A 21,145-nucleotide genomic window follows, 5' to 3' on the forward strand; every position below is an offset into this window, starting at 1 on the left:
AATTATTGTATGGCCTTGCCTTACAATATAAAGCGCCTTGGGGCAACTGTTTGTTGTGATTTGGCGCTATATAAATAAAATTGATTTGATTTGATTTGATAGATTTTAAGTGACAAATCAAGTGACAAACCTTTCCTCCTGTTTGCCTGATAAGGTACTGCAATGATTTCACAACATCTTGCTGAACAAGGTCACTATAAAAAATGCTAAACAGTTGAGTAAAGTGTTTTAATGTGACTTACAAGGTTGCGATGGTGTCTATCCTGAAGGGCTTTAATTGTGCTTAAACTGTGGGGAGGTTACGGAAAAAGGCAATGTGCTATATTTTTGTGAGGCAAGCAGGAATCATTTTGTCAAGGAGGGTAGATGAGAAGGATATTGGGAGCGTGTGGTAGAGATGAAGACTTTAAGCATGAGAAATGACTTTAAGGTTGGTTGGAGCGCTGTGAGGCACAGCACGCCAAAGAAAACTGGAAGGAAATCAGGAAGAAAGTCCTTTTTTAACCACGCTGCACTCTGTCTATCACCAATAACTAAAGCAACTGAAAACAACTTTATTCCTCAATGCGAACGCTGCACCTTTCATCTGTCCTTTCAAACAGAGCAACAGCTTTAAATGAAAAGCTCTTTTTCTGTGGTTGTGCTGGGTAGATCTGCAGTACGCTGCCAGATGTAGGCCATACTTCTTTCAAAATATTATGCTGCACAAAGTGGTGAGTTGCTGCAGAATCTAGAAGCTACACCACAGTTTAATCCAGACCAGTTCTATCTTTTCTGCAGACTCGCTCCCCAGTGTGAAGTACACTGGAATGAATCACATATTTCAGTCTGTGTGCGCCACACCAAGATCTTAATCCAGTTAGTAAATCAGACACACAGTAATGCCAAAGTAACCCTTAATAAATCTGATTCATAGTGATCCTGGCATAACGTGTAGCACCATATACCTGGTTTGAAGGGGGGCACAGCTGCTACACCGAAGGTGTGTGTAAAGTGGCAAATGTGAAGGACAACTAAATAACATATGGACACAATCAGCAAATATTATTTCATTAAATTTTATAATCCTGTATGCATTTCAAAGCAATAGGCACAGAAATGGGTCAATAAGAGATTTGTCTATTGGCCATCTTCCACTGCTTATTTTTGATGCCAAATTTTTGAAGAAAACAAGAGTGGACACCCAATCTGAGCCTGTAATCAGGTGTAATCCATGGTGAAAGTAAGTTTTAAGCATGTTGAAAAAAACCTGTGACGCAGGGATGAATCATGACCAACAAAAAATGTGAATAATCAGATTTGAGTGGTGTCGCTCGGGGGGTACTGTTCTGCGACAGTAGCTGAAAGTGGACATGCAGGTACAATATGCAGTTATAGGGATTTACCGTTCCCTGAAAGGAATCCTTCTGATCCTCCTTCGCAACATGAAACCTATGTAAAACATGTTTGTACTATTCAAAAAAAGACAATTTTGAGATGTTCTGAAAAACATTTTAGCTTTTTAGAAAAGTGTGGGAAACATGAAGTACCTTTTGTGCATTTGCCAGTGTATGCACACAAACTATTATAGAATGGGATAAAATAGTACATAATATGACTTTTACCTTCTATTGCATATATATATATAAACACACACACACACACACACACACACACACACACACACACAGTTGTATTTTCCTTTATAAATCATTGGTTGTCTGGATCAGAAATTTCAGTTAAATGTATTGTATAGCAGATGAACACACTGATATTTGAGAGGTGAAATTAAGTTTCTAGTGTTTACAGAAAGTGTGCAATAATTATTTCAACAAAATTAGGCAGGTGCATAAATTTGAGCACCCTTGTCATTTTATTGATCTGAACACTTTTAGCACTAAATTATTGGAACACAAAATTGGTTTGGTAAGCTCATTGACCCTTGACCTCCTCACACAGGTGAATCCAGTCATGAGAAAGGGTATTTAAGGTGACCATTTGCAAATGTTTCCCCTCTTTGCATCTCTTCTAATGAGTGGCAACATGGGAGCCTCTAAACAACTCTCAAATGACCTAAAACAAAGATTGAGCAGGAGTAGGCAGCTAAAAAATATACACTGCAGGAACAGAAGCGACGAGATGACTCAATCAACAAAGGAGAATAGTGAAAAGTGTGTGTGTCCACGTGCTACTTTCATCTTGAAGAATTTAACAGGAGCAAAGGGAAGAGAGAGAGACACAAACACAGCGCAGCAAGTCTTGGTCTCTCTGTGTCACAGCGCAGTCAGTTACTGAACTGTCACATGAAACTGCCTTTAAACTGAAAACAACCAAATGCTAACGCTATTCCTGGTCAGTGTATCAAAAGACATACAGGCCAGGGATTCAACGAAACAAACAATCCCATTTCTGAATTTCTTTATTAATGGCATATATGATGTGTATTCTCCCGCGGGACAAGACAATGGTCAGAATTTCAGCAGGAATGGGACGAAGAATATAGTCCCACGCAGGGCTCTATTCTCACTATGGAACCACTTTGGGGTCTTGGGTAGCAACCACCCAGGAAGACAACTAATTCATTCTCACCTCTTGAAAGTATCCTTGTACCTGCTGCTGCCAGGCATCTCTTCAGTCATTTCCAGTCACTGGAATCTTGAACACTGAGGCACCTCTGTGATGAATCATGCCCAGAGAAGCGCACCACAAGGCCAAAATGTCAAAGTTGATGGGTCCTTTAAATGAAATTGGTGTTCCACATCTGAGCCTCCCCAAGTATCCAATCATTTCATACAAATTCATTCAAAATGTGCCTATGTAAAGTCACTATTAAAACTGTGTGTCTGCAAAAATGCACATAATTTTCAGAGGTATTATGGTGAGTGCGCATGTGGCTCTCCTTTGTGATATTTTATGCACATGCATGAGCATGCTTTGCATTCCCATCTTTAGCCATGAATGGATGTAGACATTCCCTCAAAGAATCACATGCATATAAACCCTCTGTCTGGGCTGATAAAATTTAGAATGACTTACAATGCAGTTTCATGAATGGTAAATTGTGTGTATTGTGTTTCTTTTCCACTTTGCCCTATCAGGTTGGACTGGCACTGGAAAACGTGTGCATGCATGGTTTAAAGTATGCACCAAACATTCTTCCTTTAGAAATACCAGCTCATGTGCAGGAAAAGGTGTGAACATGCTTTCTGTGCGTGCACATTGTTATACAGCGCAGGAGGCTCATGATGATCTGCATTAGCTTTAACGTGACCCCCCTTTAACTCCTGATTCTTTTGAATCAGGGGCATGACTGCTTTTCAAATTCCAAAGGAGGGCGTGAAAGACAGTAATCCTGGTGTGACAAAGGATCATGCCACCTGGGAGCCTATTCAAGAATCCATTTATATCCAGGTATTAGTGAAAGCCAGGCTAAAGACTCTGAAGACAAAGTCCAACAACAGCAACGCTTCTTATTTTAATCATTTTATTTCCAGGAAATGTTGGAAACCAAAACTTCCACGCAGGATTTCTACAATGATGTGCAACAATATAATTGTCATTTACTGTATTCACCGTAACACATGCCAGTAATTCAACATGCATCTTAATTCCACAACTAAGCAGCTTATATTTTGTAAACTTTTCCAAAACAAAGAAATTCATGTGGAGCTACAACATTCCCATCGCTTACATCCATCCACTGATTCCAATCCACACACTAAAACGGAACTTATTTTGCGATCCACTTTGGATATCCTTTCTCAAAATACACTTGATTTTGAGGCAATATGCTTGTTGTGGCAGAATGAAGGTCCAAATCTTTACAGACCCGGTGCTTCCATCTTACTGTGTGGTTGTGACACGTAGACGTTAACCTATGACTGAAGGTGATAAATGAAAATATTCGGGACTGGGTCTCATCAGAGGGTCCTTGGGTACAGCTCTGATGACCGTGTTAAATAAGTGGTTACTTGGAGCGACTCAGATGAGGAGGATCACTTGCATTGCTAGGGAATGTCATCTATGACATTCTGGTTATGTGACGAGTTTCTCTGGCAATGATCAGGCATGCAGGTGCCTCAATGATGAAGACTTTAGCAACTGGACAAGGCCAAGGACACGTCCACATTTCACCAGGCTACAGCATATAGATTACTTCTTTAAAGAGATGTGCATGGACCAGATGTCTGCCTGCAGTTGGCATCCAGAACCCAAGGCAGTTCCGTAGTGTGGTGGACGCAGTACCACATGGTACTACTGTACCATGACCTGACCTTAAAGTTAACTGAAGTAAAGATTAAAATAGACAGATACAGGAGAAGTCAGCCCCAGGTGTCAAGTGGGCCTGGGGCTAAATCTACCCCTACCATTACACCTACCCCTAAACCAACCCTAATCCTAACCAGGCTGAGTTCTCCTGAGGGCCAAGTTCTCCCAAGGACTGAGTTCTCTTCTTCCCAAATGAACTACATTTGTTAGGTTTTGCACAATGTCTGCTAGAACCCCAAAATGTAGGCAGCAAGAGGCGGGTGGTAAGTGCAAAAACCAGGTGATTTAATGTCCAAATAACAACCAAAAACTCCAAACAGTGACACAAAGTGAGGTGTAGGAAAAAGGTCCAAAAACACATCAAACAAAGTCTAAACTGAGTCAAAAGGAAATGAATCAACAGAGTAACACTGTAGAAAGTAAAACTCTGAATACTCACAGGTAGCAGGAAGAAATGTGAAACAACTGGCAAACAAATAGGAACTGAGGCTTAAATGCAAAAGAACTGATGAGAAAATGAAAGACAGGTGTGTGCAAAAGTCACAGGTCAAAAGATAACATGAAGGTGGCACAAAACTCAGTGTGAAAGGTGAGTAAAGGAAAAAAAACATGATAATAAAACCTCCAGAAAGAAGTCAAAAACCATAGAACCAAAATACAAACCCAAGTACACAAAACTAAAAAAAAAAACAAAAAAACAAAACAAAACATAGAACTCAAATGTGTAAAAAGTGTAACATAAGAGACAACTCACAAGAAGAACTAACACATAAAAAGAGGCAAACAAACAAAGGGTTAGGGTTAGGGGTAGGGTTAAGGTTAGGGTTTAGGGTTAGGGTTAGGGTTAGGGTTTGGGGGTTAGGGTTAGGGTTAGGGTTACCAAACACAAGTCAAGAACTCAAACAGAAAAGCAACATGGAACTCAGTGTGGAATAAAAGTGCTACAGGGGACAAACAATAATCAAACTACAAAAAAATGAACACAAACCAAAAAATATAACAAGAAATACAAGCACATAATCAATGTGGAACTCAACCGAGGAGGGCTCACACACACACACACACACACACACACACACACACACACACACACACACACACACACACACACAAAACAATGTTAACTTACGTTGAATTGGAATTGAGAAACTGGACCTGAAAGCTGCATTGTTAGAACTTACATTTCAAGTTGTGAGCACTTATCAGCTAATACCTAATTAGAGAAGTGAAGTCTTTTGTGTAAATTAGCTTTTCGGCTACTGCTGAAAACCATTAGCAGACCAGTTAGCTGCCACAAAATTTAGTTCAGCTAACTTTGTAGGCTAACATTTTTCTTTAAAGAAGGTTTAAGGGTCAAAAATGTTTGTAAACCTTAAAATCATACATATCTGTTCATGTTGGAGCTTAATACACTAATCCAGTGAGTGAAAATGACACACTGAATTACTTTGTTTTGTTTTGTTTTCTTTTTTAGAAAAAAAAACTAAACAAAAACTAGCTAAAGCTGAAGTCACACAATAAAAGTTAGTGTTACTTAAATTACTGGTAGCTTCAGCTAAATGTTTTAGCGGTTTGTTTGTTTAGCTTTATCGCAGTTAATTTTTCAATTAGCAGATTAGCAATTATTGATGCTAACTTTTAGGTTAGCTGTGCCCACCTGTGTTTATTTCTTATGGAAGCACATTGCATTCACTGGGTAAAAACAATTACACACCTTATCTCGGAATTATGACAGAAGATCTTATTCTGAGATCTCTTCTTGTAATCTTGTAATTACAGCCTCCTGTTATCTTGTTTGTTTGTTGTTGTTTTTTGTGTTTGTCAGTACACATCTGATCAGTACTATAAATTTCACAATTTCACAATAGGACAGAAAGTGTTGGATCTGTAGATCCTCGTTTATCATTATTCTGCTATTATTACAGTGTTAACAGTACATTTCTGACTTATGACCCAGGTGGTACCAGTGACGAGCTGTGACTCGGCGATGGTTCAGTGCAGCTGCTTTCTGCTCTTCGTCTACGCACTAACGTTTTCAATGAATACCGATTTTTGGGGGGAGTTTTTTTGTTTTGTTTTGTTTTTTCATGAATTCACTGAATTCTGCTTCTCTATATTTAGATTTGTACCATTATGTACTTGAATGTCACAGTGAAAAGCACTCTGTAGAACACAACTTATTCTTCCCTCGGCTGCTCCCGTTAGGGGTCGCCACAGCAGATCAATCATTTCCATCTCATCCTGTCCTCTATATCTTCCGCTGTCACTGTATGTTCTCCCTCATTACATCCATAAATCTCCTCTTTGGCCTCCCTCTTCTCCTCCTGCCTGGTGGCTCCATCCTCAGCATCCTTCTCCCTATATACCCTGGGTGCCTCCTCTGCACGTCCAAAACATCTCAATCTCGCATCTCTGACTTTGTCTCCAAACCGTCCCACCTGAGCTGTCCCTCTGATATGTTCATTCCCAATCTTGTCCATTCTCGTCACTCCCAAGGAGAATCTCAACATCTTCAGCTCTGCCTCCTGTCTTTTGTTAGTGCCACCGTCTCTAAGCTGTATGACATAGCTGGTCTCACTACTGTCTTGTAAACTTTCCCCTCACTCCTGCTGCCTTTCTCCACCCACTCCACCCTGCCTGCACTCTCTTCTTCACCTCTCTACCACACTCTTCATTACTTTGGATACTTGACCCCAAGTATTTAAACTCATCTACTTTCACCACTTCTACTCCTTGTAACCACACGATTCTAATGGGCTCCCTCTCATTCACACCACATGTACCCAGTCTTGCTCCTACTGACTTTCATTCCCCTGCTCTCCAGAGCATATCTCCACCTCTCCAAGCTAGACTCAACCTGCTCTCTTCTCTCACTACAGATCACAATGTCATCTGCAATGTCATCTCTAGAACACAATGTGAAATTAAATAAAAATTATCAAAGCCAAAATTATGGAATGCATAACTATGGGCAGCCTTTGGTGTAACATCATTTTTTTCAGCCACTTTTCTTTACACAATACTGAATATGTTACTCAATATGTCTTGACTTGTATTTATATGAATATTAACAAATACAAACAGTGTGGTACTATATGATAACTGAGCAGCTCACAAAAACTGAGTAACCATGCAAGAAGGTGACAAGTGAGGGAAGCCACCAAGACAATGGAGTCATAGGCTTCTGTGATTAGACAGACTGTATACAGTTGCACCAACCAGTCATAGATTACTACTAGAGTGAAATACAAGACTTTGTCACAATGGAACTGGGGGAAAAATAAATAAATCTAGGCTTGTTTCCCATTGTCGCTTCCAGCAACTTCCATCTGGTCTTTGTTTCACTCCTCTATGAAGCTGTGTAGCTGGTGATGGACCATACAAAACTTGCACTGTACACACTGTGACCAGATACAGCCAGAGAGGCTTATAACTCCTTTAGAGTTGTCACAGGGTGTCTTGGTGGCTTCCCTCACTGGTCTAAATTTTGCACCAGTAGTCTTTTTTTAATGTCAACTTGTAGAGAATTGTTTTCACAGTGGACTCGAAATGCATAATTTATGATTCATAAAAAAGTCTGAATACTTTTTGAAACTTAATTTTTAAACATGCAAAAGCCCAAGGGACCACAAACCTTTTCATGCCACTGCATGTGGCAGTCAACCACAATAAAGCCACATCTAAAATCAGAGCCTGACAAACACAAAGACGTCTATCTTTAGTTACAGTGGTTAACCTGGTAAACAGAAATAAAGCTGATCTGGCCGCGGGAACACAGTGTTCACTTTGTCCTAATTGATCAAAGTGTTCTATCGCACAACGTTGATATTTTTAGCACAAATAAATCTGCTCACCAGCCATACGAAAGCCAACAACACACCCACCAGGACCCAACCAGGCCTGAGCATGAGTCAGACCACAACCTCCGACTAGAGGTCCAGACGCAGACATGGATAAAACACATTTCTATGAACATGTAGGTGTGCTCCCTGGATAACTCGTGAACTGATTCCTGTTATATATTTGCTGTGAGCTGAAGCCAAATGAACAAGGAGGCATTGTTTGGAAACCATCACTCAAGACACCCAATCCAGCCGCACGGGTGAAGCCTGCAGCTGACGTTTTTAATACTAGACATGACTTCAATCCCTTCAGCGAGAATTTCCTCGACACAGCTCAGGTTGTGCTGTGTTTTTACTTATGCCCTCAGCCTCGAGGTTTGTTCATTTTCTTTTCCCCCGCTGTGAACATGTTTTCTCATGAAAACGCCCGGGTCTTAAGCGAGGACAGAATGAAAGTGGACTGAGCGTTTTCTCCGTGGAGGTCTTGCGCTTGTCGTAGCTCCAGTCTGGGGCCTGTTTGCTGGCACCTTGCCGGCCGTGGGGGCTTCACTCAGCTGATGATACCACTGCCTCCAGTCAAACTGGGCCAGCGCCAAACTCTAAGAGGGTCCAGATGGTGCAGCAGACCACTAGCCTGCTCAGATCCGCTCTGCCTTGTTTAACATAGACACGTTAGACTGGACGTGTTACTTTTGGGCAGATAAAATGTATTTACCCTTTCAATTTAGGTAACCACAGCACCACGTTAAAGGTAATTTACACTTCTCTAAGTGTGCCTCCAGCTGCGAGTTGAGGGGAAAAAAGGAAAGGAAAGGAGACTGTGCTGGGCAGGAAGGAAGTAGACTTGATTTGGAGGCTGCAGGAGCCGATCAGATTGTTGGGTAATCGACTGACTGAATCGTGTGCAAACTGTTTTTATATAAGAGATGGAGATAAATAGAAGAAAGAACACAGTAAACGGATGAAAAACATTAACATGGACGTAACTAGAGCTACAGAGAGATCGATACCTGTAGAGCGAGAGACAGACAAATAAATAGAGATCTATACCTACAGGCCGGTGGACAAATCGATATCAATAGACATGGATAGATGGATAGATAAGACAGACATATAGAGAGGTAGACAGATAGATGGAATAGTTGCTGTAAGTCAAAAAGTGCCAGTTTGCTATGTGGGTTTTACTTGTAAAATTTAAAGATAACTCTCTAAAAAAAGGTTACGATTCTAACCTATTATTTCAATCTGTGGCTGTAAACAAAAATTGAGTCGGGACATGCAAAGACTAAAACAGGTCCGTGTTTTACACTTTGTGCCATAGACTTACATACATTATCATTTCAGTTATACAGCACCAAATCCTAAGTGATCTCAAGGTGCAACACACAAGCAAAAGTATTTTTTATTTGTTTCTTTTCTATATTGCGGTGATCTTGGTAGGCCTTGGTTTTATTAAGTACCCACTATTAAAGAGCCAGAAAATAACTGTTTATTTTTTCATTTTTTGGGCACTCCTACTCCTAATTTTCATCATCCCACCAGTATCCAACAACCATCCACCAGGTGCCAGTCTTGTCTATGGGATATTACATTAAGAAACCAAATTTTGCTTTGAGCATAGGTCAAGTATATGAAGGTTCACCGGATTTTAATCAGTCTTTCCTCAATGTGTGCCCATTTTTTGAGATATACAAGAAGATTGCATTTATTGTTTGTGAGTTATGTGAGCTATGTGAGACTGGAGGGGCTGGACTTATTCTTTCATTCATCTTTAACTCTCAACAACATTGTCAAAATGAATCAAATGTGCAAGTACACTCTAAGAAATAAAATGTTGAATTTAAATGATAAAGTTAAGGTAACTTTTTCCATATAACATTTTCAATTAAGTGCAAAACAATATTGTTGTTGAAATTAATTAAATCAAATGAAACATTATTACTTAAATCCCTAAAATTAACAATTGCAGGTATATTGAAAATAATAGTATTAATTACATTTAAAACCTCTGTTTCATTTCATAGGGTGGGTATTTAAAAAAATGTCAATATTTTCAATGCCATCTTCAAATTTTACTAGCTGATTGTGTACATTTGAACCCAGGAGACATATTTCTCAGGTGTAATTAGTTTTATATAATCAGCAGTTTAAACATTTATACAGATGTCAGTGTTTGGATCATGGAACAAGAACTTTGACAAAACAAAGCACAGTAACACTTACTTTCTGTGTTATTTTTAAGAATGCTTTTTTCCTCCCAATTACAGCTGGTGTGTTCCATTCTACTTTTTAATTTTCTGGCAGTTAAGGTATCCAATAGTGCTGCAGTCAAATAAAATAAGGAGCAGTTCCACCCATCATTAAAGGCTAACAGAGTCATTTCCACACTAGCATGATACATGAAAAGAAAAAGCAGACACAACATGATGAACACAAGCATGGGGCCAATAACACCCTGAGAAAACTTTCATAGGCAAATGCGACTTGACAGGATAGTAATTAGCTGACATTTACTGTGCTATTTTTCAGTCCGTCTGCTTAAGAGTGTAAAAGCCTCCGCCTGCCTCTTCCACGGTGCACATCAGCCTGTTTGTGGTTTAGTTCAAGATCTCCAGAGATGTTTCAGTTTCACCACAGTGCATATGTTGACCACAATCATCTGCTGAAGGCGACAGGATTCAATAATCTTGAATTTCTCTTGAGCATGAATGAGTTTGATTTGCCGCATCAGAAATTAAGCAGGGCACTCACATGCCCACCTCAAAGTTGAACCCAGCAATTAGATGGTACATGGGCAAGGACTGACAGTAGGTTGAGGAATCGGGTTTTTCCCATGACCTACACAACAATGGGTGATTACCTTCCCACATTGGTAGCTACATACAGGTAGGAGTCAACTAAGGAATACACAAGGATCAAGAAGTTATCCAATCGTGTTTTGTCTGAGGTCAATGATTTCCAAGTAATGCCCCATTTACTCCAACTGAGACCGATATGAGGTCTGTTAGAAAACTATCCGACCTTTTTATTTTTTTAAAAACTATATGGATTTGAATCATGTGCGCTTGCATCAGCCAAGCTTGAACCTTCGTGCACATGCATGAGTCTTTTTCACGCCTGTCGGTTGCGTCATTCGCCTGTGGGCAGGCTTTTCATTGTCAGAAGAGGTGGAAGAGGTGTACATCAGCACTTTTGCAGCACATTCCACTGTTACAGGAGATTTTGTAATGAAAGACGTGCGGAGGAATTCGTGCGTCGGGACGGAGCCGCTAATGGCGCACAACAAAAAGCATGTCCGTGTTGGAAGTCTCACAGGACAAGTTGTGACATGCCCAGCTGTTACACAATTTCTCGGATACTCACTCGACTGAAAAGCCACTGAAAGCCGTCTAAATCTTCCGAATGGTTTCCAACACAGACATGCTTTTTGTTGTGCGCCATTAGCAGCTCCGTCCCGACGCGCAAATTCTTCCGCAGTCTTTCATTACAAAATCTCCTGTAACAGTGGAATGTGCTGCAAAAGTGCTGATGTTCACCTCTTCCACAATTTCTCTGGTAGTCAGACGACGTCCCGGATCAACACAGCCTTCACTTTGGAAATGATCTGGTCGTTTCAGCCTGTCGATGGCCGCTCAGAGCGCGGCGCGCCCTCCGCTGCTGTGAGCTGTCTTTAATCCGGTTGTAATGATCCTTAATCTGTTTGACGCCCAGAGTATCTTCACCGAAAGCCGTCTGAATCTTCCGAATGGTTTCCACCTGGCTGTCTCTCACAGTTTCTGGAAAAATTTGATTCAGCACTGCTCCAATCGCTCAGCCATTTCCCTGACAATGAAAATCCAACGAGAGGGGTGGACCAGTGCTCACTCAAAGCCTGCCCACAGGCGAATGACGCAACTGACAGGCGTGAAAAAACTCACGCATGTGAACGAAGATTCAAGCTTGGCTGATGCAATCACACATGATTCAAATCCATATAGTTTTAAAAAAAAAAATAAAAAGGTCGGATAGTTTTCTAACAGACCTCGTATAAGACCCACAAGATCATAACATTTGGTCAACTCTCACAAGTCTTGGCTTGTCTCCATTGTGATCTGTCGTCTGCGTTTAGACCAAGCTTTAATTGCGACTAAATTGTGGGAGTGAAAAATATGTTAATTAAGATCCACGATCGTTGATGCAACCCCATGGAGAGTCAATTGAGAGTCTATTAGGACCCACAGGATCAAGTTGAGAGTGAGTTGAGACGTGAGAGTTTATCAATACCAATTATGAGATCACTGGTCGCACAACTGGTGCAAGTGTTTTAAACTGTTCAATACACTTGCACACCTGTTGGAGACCCATGGGGACTGACAGAGAGTGATGGCGACCAAGACCGATCTTTTTACTGATCATGGAGACCCCACTGTGACCAGTTGGCAACCCCAGTGGGGGTTATTGAGAGTGACAGCGAGCAGAGGCTGTTTTTCAATCGCAACTCGGTCGTGGACTTGGTGTAAACGGACTGTAATACAGTTTCTACTATTTAAGGCCTAAAGTTATTGAGATATGGGGTGAATTCAGGAAAAAATTAAGATAAGTGGCAACTTCAGTTTGTACAGTGGTCAAACATAGAGGTTGTTTCAATTTGGGGCAACAAAAAATAAACACACAAAGTATCGGTTGGCTACAGCTGCCAAAATAACCTCAACCAATACTCTGTATTTGGTTTTGTTTTTTGTAATTTTGTTCCCCCAAACTGGAGCAACCTTTGTGTTTGATCCCTGTGGAAACTGAAATGGACTTTTTCCTTAATGCATCCCATAACTCAATAACTTTGGGCCCTAGGCTACTGGACAGAGCTGTTTGGCAATCCTTATACATATCTTTGCTGGAGAACACCAAGCCTTTTGGGATCTGATCCATCCTATCTTACTTTATGGTTGTGAGATGTAGATGCTATCCAGTGATCTACAATGACAACTGGATGTCTTTGGTTCCAGGTCTCTTTGAGGGATCCTTGGTACCGTTGGAATTATTTTGTGCCAAATGAACAGTTACTCTGGGAGACTAAAATGAGGAGTATTGCTTGCATTGTGAGGGAATGTCAACTATGACATTATGGATGTGTGGAATTGTTCTCTGTGCGTGATCCAGCGTGCAGCTGCCTCAATGTTGAGGACCTCATCAGCTGGAGAAGCTCAAAGACATGCCCAAAAATTATTTTGCTGTTGCAAATAGACAGTTACTTCTTAAAGGTTGGGATGAAATGGCTGTCTGCCATCCAGGAACCAAGTAGATTTTGCACTGTGGGGGATGCAGCAACGCATGGTAGCAGTGCACACTGCCAGAACTGACCCGATTGGTTGAATGAACAGAATTTGGAAGGGAATAGTTTCAGCGGTTGTGTAAGTAAAGTTCAAATAAGATCAACATCCACTGATGCTGTGACCTGTGACTTCTTGTCACATTACATGATTTATCATGTTATAACTAAGCAACTTTAAAATCTTTCAGCTCAATCTGTCATTTGCATATTTTTTTTAAAATAAAAACTGGAAAACCTTTCATTTTTGATCCATGAACACACTGAGGTTGGCCTTCAACATTTTTGTTGTTTTTACCCAATAACTCAAAACCTTTAGAGTAAAGATGGTGTGTCACACTAGCCCCCCCCACCTCCAAAAAACCCCAATACACATCACAATACACCTACTGTTATTTAATACACATCATGATATGCAACTGCACTGTTGTTCATACTAATTATGGAAAAAGCAAAATGAGGTAAATATTGAACTTCAAAGAAACAAATTATCATGAAGTATAAATTAGAATGCTTTATGTTGTCTGTTTCCAATTTGTTTGTTTTATTAAACATTTAGATTTATATTAGATTAGATAGAACTTCATGAATCCCCTGGGAAGACTCCCTCAGGGAAAGTGAGGTTCCAGGAGCATTGTATAGCAGCACACAGGGTAAGAAGCACACAGAGCATCAAAAGTGAAACTAAAAAACATTTGAAAATATAAATATAAATACACAAATATAAATACCAGACATACTGATCACTACTGGTTTACTGGCTACTACTGTTCCTCTCTGCATTCTACATTTTTGTGTTGCATCATTTATTCACCAGGTGATACTGATTATGTCAAAATTGGCGAAAGATGAAAGAAAGATTATTCATGCAAAAGGTTTAGCTTTTTTTTTTTAAAGAGGCTTCAACTTACGTTTTATGCATCGATTGGTTCCTGGTGCCACAGCCCAGCCGGAGCAGCACTGCTGACCCCCACAGACATTCGGCCTGAAAACAGAAGAACACATTATCCAACATACTGCTGTTAGATTAGACGCTAACAGCACTGTTACAAACACTAACATAGAGGCTCTGTTCATAACAGACTGTCTGGATGGCCTCGAGTCTTTGCATGACAAATAAAGCTCTGATGCAGTGGGCCTATTGATATGAACACCTTAGGGATTGCTCTGTAATTGAGGTTTATTCAATAAAAACTTTCAGGGCATGTCACGAAACTCGATCTGAACTGAAATGTGGAACCACATGTTCTTCTTTCTGTTACACCAAAGTGCAGAGGGAAAACAAATAGTTATCTGAACCTAGAAGGGATTATACGAGACACTTGGGACATGAAAAGCACCCTGAATCTTCTATAAATCACTGCATGAATGAGAGATGACAAGTTTTAAACAGTTAGAACTGGATTCCTTGCACTCTTTAATCCACACTGGACTAGAGTCCAATTTTACAGCGAGACAGATGAAAACAGGCAGGAGAGCGACTTCAGGGCAGCAGCCAGCAAGTTGGCATTGCTCTTGAATCCAGCATCTTTACAAAAAATTATTACTGTAAGCAGACGTCTGATTCATAGCAATTTGAGAAGATAACAGGCGTTGAGTCACTAACTTCGGCGGTATTGTGCTCATGAGGCTTTTGAGCCTTACAGAAGAGTCAGAGGAATAACATGAAGTTGTTTAGACCCTCTGGCAGGATCCACATTGTCATAAATTAGCCGCATCATGCCCAGCCAAAAATATCAGTCATCGCACTCAAATTTCAAGAAAGCACACGGGTATGGAAAAGCGGATTTAAAATAAATAAAAAAAAGAATAGATTGTACAATGTTCACACTCTGTTATATTTTTAGTTGAACATGATGATATTTCACCGTGGTGATATCTGGCGGTAGCCAATTGTCCAACAGGTGCCCCACTAACAGAGGGGCATGAATACTGATTCAACATGAGTGTTGAAATGTGAGCGAGAGCAGCGCTGCCAGTGCCGCGAGGGAACCGTAAACGAGCAGGCAGGAAATGTGCAATGAAAACACCTTCAGTCACATCTGAAGGTGATGAATCAAAGAGCTTAACTCCCCGTGAATTTTACTATGAAGTATTACGTAATGCAAAAAAAACTTTATGCTTCTTTAAACTCAAAGAACCCCATTCAACATCGGGACATGTTTTGTTGGCAAAGTGAAGCAAGACATTTCCCCCCACGCTGTAATAAAGCGTGTTGGATCGAAATCTGCAACCAGCTATTTTCTTTACACACGGCTATAATTGACAGTTCTTTAGTGAAACACTGTCTGACTCACAGATATAATCAGAAATGTTTTGGGTTTTTGTTTTTTTTTGTTTTTTCAAATGACTGATGATTGAAAACTTGGCACATTTAACACAAGGGCAGTCATCTTAGATTTAGTGAGAAATCAAGATTAAATTTTGGCAGAATGAGATATTGAGAGCAAATAAGTGGGAGAAGCTGCAGATTAAAGTCAAAAGCTGACACGTTAATCATTAGTCATGTTATTGTAGTTTTTTATCATATATCAAACCCAAGATGACACACAGCCCCCAACAACTTTAGATCTGGTTTGGGTTCTTACTGCTGTTGTAATAACTGTTACTTACTACTGTATTAATTATTGCAATAATGGATGTGAATGCATACATTGCAATAAATGTTAGTAATGTTATTATAATGACTGTAGCACATGTATGTATGCAGCAACCCCCTTCCCCCCAAACACACACACACTGCCCTTAGGGTGGGTTTTTGCTAGTGTAACTAATGCCTCTTTCTTTGAATATGAGAATGGGTGTACAGATTCTTCAGATAGCGATCATTTTCTGAATAATTATTACAACGGCAGGCAAATTTGGATGGGTAACTCAACCCCTGTTGTAGTAATTATCTCAAAGTGGGTGAAATTGCATTGGAAACTCAAACATGATGATAAATATCATGACAATAGCAGGCACAAATGCACAGAAAACCCAAGCAAAACGGTGATAATCACAACAAAATGGGAGAAGCCGCTTTAGAAACATAACCACTTTCCTAATTATTATTAGGAAAGTGATAGTTATCCAACTAAGACTCTGTAGACATAATCTCATACTCATGGAAAGAGGCATTCGCTATTGTACTTGTTGAGTTACATCACTGGTCACTAAAGTGGGCAAACCAGTGACCTTGTTGGTTGAGTCTCCTGTCCTGTGCACCAACGGCATGTCCTGTATATTCGTTTTGTGAATTGTTTTGTAATTTATGTCTGTAGTATGGCCCAAGCAGAGGGTCACCCCTTTGAGTTTGGTCTGCTTGAAGTTTCTTCCTCAGAGCGAGTTTTTCCTTGCCACTGCTGCTGTGGGGTTAGTAAGGTTAGGTCTCACTTGTGTGAAGCACCTTGGGGCAACTCTGTTGTGATTTGGCACTATATAAATGAAATAAATTGAATTTGAAACCTTATGCTGCAACGACATCCTTTGATACTCGGCCATTATGGGTGATCTTTGGATGTCATTGGAATGTCTTTGTGTCAAATAGATACTTAGAGAATTTAAGATGACAAAATCCATTTGCATCGTGAGGGAACATCAGCCGCAATGTTTTGGCCATGTGGCACATTTCTCTGAACCTCAACATTGAGGATTATGGCACATGGAGCAGGCCAAGAGGACACACATATTTCACCAGGCTGCAGCAGGTAGATGGCTATTTTTTGAGAGTTGGGCATGGACCAGTTGCCTTCCAGGACAAACAGCGGTTCAGTGGTGCAGTCCCAGTCCTGATTCTCAAAACAACAGACCTGACCTGTGGTTGACTTAACTGAGCAAATCAGATGATGGATTTAATGTGAACATGGAGCGTGTCCCAATAATTTGATTGTTGTTTATTGTAATACAGATGATAAACACAGTTAGCATCGCATGATCCCAACTGCAAGCAAGCAAAACCAAACAAGACCAGTATTTGTTGTTGTGTAGTTCATAATAGTGTATTAATAACTGTAACAGTTTCAGAATTTATTTTCCAACATGGTAATACAGATTACACCCCGCCTCACGCCCTATGAGTGCTGGGATGAGCTCCATCTTCCTGTTCCCATGACCCTTAATTGGAGGTAAATGGTTGAAGATGAGTGACTGAGTAAATAATACAGATTACCAGGAGCTTTAAAAAAAAAAGCCCAGGGTGAAGCTTTCTACATACCCAAAAACAAGGTGTATGTCACAGAACTAGACGAGGTCATTTTGCTTGTCTCCCAGAGCAAAAAGAGTAGAATTACCAACTTCTGTGACATTTTCACAGACATCTAAAGTGAGCCGATGCAGGACACAAATTACTTTTGGTTCTACATAACACCATCTTGAAAATGTTGGACTTTGGGGCTGTTTAACATGAAACCCCAGCCATGAGTAACAACAAAAAATAGATGTCAAAAACTCTTACTTTAAGTAGTAAAATCTTAATATACAAATGCTGTGTTTTCCAAAGTATAAGTTGCACCTGCCAAAAATGCCTTTTCAGGAGAAATAAAAAAACATGTAAATTTTATCAGCTGTTTAATTTGACATTTATTTATTTATTTATTTTTGCATTGTTGGAGTGTCCTTTTTATTACTGCTATTTTCTCTTATTATTGGAGTTTATTTTGTTTAGTGATGTGATTCTTGTAAAAGTACCGAATAAACACTTATTATTATTATCATCATTATTATTATTAAAGAATGTGTGATTTTTCAGTATACAAGTCACAGGAGCTCCCAAACTAGCATAAAAACCATGACATATACTTTGGAAAATACGGTAAGTAAATGACCAGTTTACAAGGCTGTAATGGGTTTAATTCAGGTTTAAGGCCTGATAATAAACATTAGAGATTATGGGGCTGACAAATGGGCTAAAGTCTACAATTTGTTCCCATAAAATTGCTCGTATTAGAATATATTTCCCAAAAGGCATGAGACCCTGTCATGGTACAAACAATCATTTATTTGTGTGTCTGTAAATAAAGGTGATCCATTCATAGCCTCCTGATTATTATGCACACTCTTCTCAGGTGTGTATCACACTTGGTCCCTATGGAACAAACTCGAGTGGATACAGAAGGGTTCGTTTAACAACGGAAAAAAAAAAAGTTTTAAAAACTGAAACAACCCATTGTCCTGTTTGGAGACTAAAGGAAAGGAGGGGGATTTGTAACATTCATGGAGCGTGATCAGAGGAACAGGTGTTTCTGATCACTGTGAAAATGTGCAAGCCATGATGTTGGTTGAGACTCCAAAATGCACGGCCACAGGCAACAGAGCAGATGCAAAGAAGAAGAAAAACAGAGGGAAGATACACTGAAGTAGTCTGCAACCATGTAATCGAAACACACTGTTCTGTGGTATGTTAGGGCTGCAAGTAATGATTATCTTCATTGTTGATTAAGCTATCAGTTTTTGATATTTGTAGTTGTAGTACCCATGGCTAGGTGGGACTGACAAAGCGTCTGGACGCTAATATCTTTGATGGGGCATGGCGGGGGGTCTCTGGGTGTGGCTCTTGGGAGCAACCCAGTGCTGTGTGGATGTCAGCTACTGATGTTATTTGACAGTCTAGCCGTTGCCTGATGGTTCTGATTCCCAATCCAAAGGTGGCATTGGTGGTTGTTTCTGAGTGGCGGGATGGGTACTAAAGGAAAGGGCGGGGGGGGGGGTTTCCCAATGGTGTGACTTCAATCTCATGTGTGCTGGTCTGGCCATGGTGGGTGGCTTTCCCCTCTCGCTCTGTGGGGTTTGATTTCCTGTCTCTTGATGGGTTTGTGCCCTCCATCCTTCATTCAAAGGACTGATCTACTCCTGCATGTAAGGTGGTTTATCATGTTTCTCCATGGAGCGGCTGTTCTCTAGGGTCAGCTATTACCTCCTGGTGGTGCACGGCGCTGTCTCTGTGGTCCCCTGTCTTTAATTTAATTTATTTTCATTTATACAGCGCCAAATCTCAACAAAGATGCCTCAAGGCGCTTCACACAAGTAAGGTCTAACCTTACCAACCCCTAGAGCAAGCACACAGGCGACAGTGGTAAGGAAAAACTCCCTCTGATGATCTGAGGAAGAAACCTCAGGCAGACCAGACTCAAAGGGGTGACCCCATGCTTGGGCCATGCTACCGAAACAATAGACAATACAGGAAATGATACAAGAAATTCTGGGAGATTTTGGGAGTCCATGCCGGTGCACAGGACAGAAGGCTTGCAGAAGAAGACACCACACCCATCTCTGGATGGAGTCGCACCTTAAACAGAGAAAAAAGGAACAGAATCAGGCAGCAGAAAGACAACCAATACAGTATAATTTATCAGCATTTAGCAACAACAACAACAGAAGAAATACTAAGGTGATCGCCGGCCACGAGCCCTAAGCTTCACTAAAAGACCCAGACTTTTGATAAAGTTGAGGCCACGGGCCGCTCTCCTGACTGCACATCTCCTCCTCCATGGTGTCTGGAGCATTGTCTCTATGGTCCTTGTTGGGAGTTCCCATGTGGCCCAACACAGAGCCTGGGAGCAGTGTGGCACTGATGAGACTCCTCACAATCATTCAGATTCACACATCCCCTTATACACTCAACAAAAATATAAACGCAACACTTTTGGTTTTGCTCCCATTTTGTATGAGATGAACTCAAAGATCTAAAACCTTTTCCACATACACAATATCACCATTTCCCTCAAATATTGTTCACAAACCAGTCTAAATCTGTGATAGTGAGCACTTCTCCTTTGCTGAGATAATCCATCCCACCTCACAGGTGTGCCATATCAAGATGCTGATTAGACACCATGATTAGTGCACAGGTGTGCCTTAGACTGTCCACAATAAAAGGCCACTCTGAAAGGTGCAGTTTTATCACACAGCACAATGCCACAGATGTCGCAAGATTTGAGGGAGCATGCAATTGGCATGCTGACAGCAGGAATGTCAACCAGAGCTGTTGCTCGTGTATTGAATGTTCATTTCTCTACCATAAGCCGTCTCCAAAGGCGTTTCAGAGAATTTGGCAGTACATCCAACCAGCCTTACAACCACAGACCACGTGTAACCACACCAGCCCAGGACCTCCACATCCAGCATGTTCACCTCCAAGATCGTCTGAGACCAGCCACTCGGACAGCTGCTGAAACAATCGGTTTGCATAACCAAAGAATTTCTGCACAAACTGTCAGAACCCGTCTCAGGGAAGCTCATCTGCATGCTCGTCGTCCTCATCGGGATCTCGACCTGACTCCAGTTCATTATCGTAACCGACTTGAGTGGGCAAATGCTCACATTCACTGGCGTTTGGCACGTTGGAGAGGTGTTCTCTTCACGGATGAATCCCGGTTCACACTGTCCAGGGCAGATGGCAGACAGCGTGTGTGGCGTCGTGTGGGTGAGCGGTTTTCTGATGTCAATGTTGTGGATCGAGTGGCCCATGGTGGCGGTGGGGTTATGGTATGGGCAGGCGTCTGTTATGGACGAAGAACACAGGTGCATTTTATTGATGGCATTTTGAATGCACAGAGATACCGTGACGAGATCCTGAGGCCCATTGTTGTGCCATACATCCAAGAACATCACCTCATGTTGCAGCAGGATAATGCACGGCCCCATGTTGCAAGGATCTGTACACAATTCTTGGAAGCTGAAAATGTCCCAGTTCTTGCATGGCCGGCATACTCACCGGACATGTCACCCATTGAGCATGTTTGGGATGCTCTGGACCGGCGTATATGACAGC

At 41.0% G+C, this 21,145-nt stretch overlaps 1 protein-coding gene across 1 annotated transcript in view; it reads right to left on the reverse strand.

Moving 5' to 3' along the window:
• Positions 1–21,145, reverse strand: part of LOC117531961 (latent-transforming growth factor beta-binding protein 2) — a 291,027-nt gene that overhangs the window by 262,780 nt on the left and 7,102 nt on the right. Inside the window, exon 2 of the mRNA XM_034195149.1 lies at positions 14,307–14,380. Coding sequence (XP_034051040.1) covers positions 14,307–14,380 — 74 coding nt within the window. The remainder of the gene's footprint in view (positions 1–14,306; positions 14,381–21,145) is intronic.

Source organism: Thalassophryne amazonica, chromosome 19, assembly GCF_902500255.1.
Source record: "Thalassophryne amazonica chromosome 19, fThaAma1.1, whole genome shotgun sequence".
NCBI classification, from domain to species: Eukaryota; Metazoa; Chordata; class Actinopteri; order Batrachoidiformes; family Batrachoididae; genus Thalassophryne; species Thalassophryne amazonica.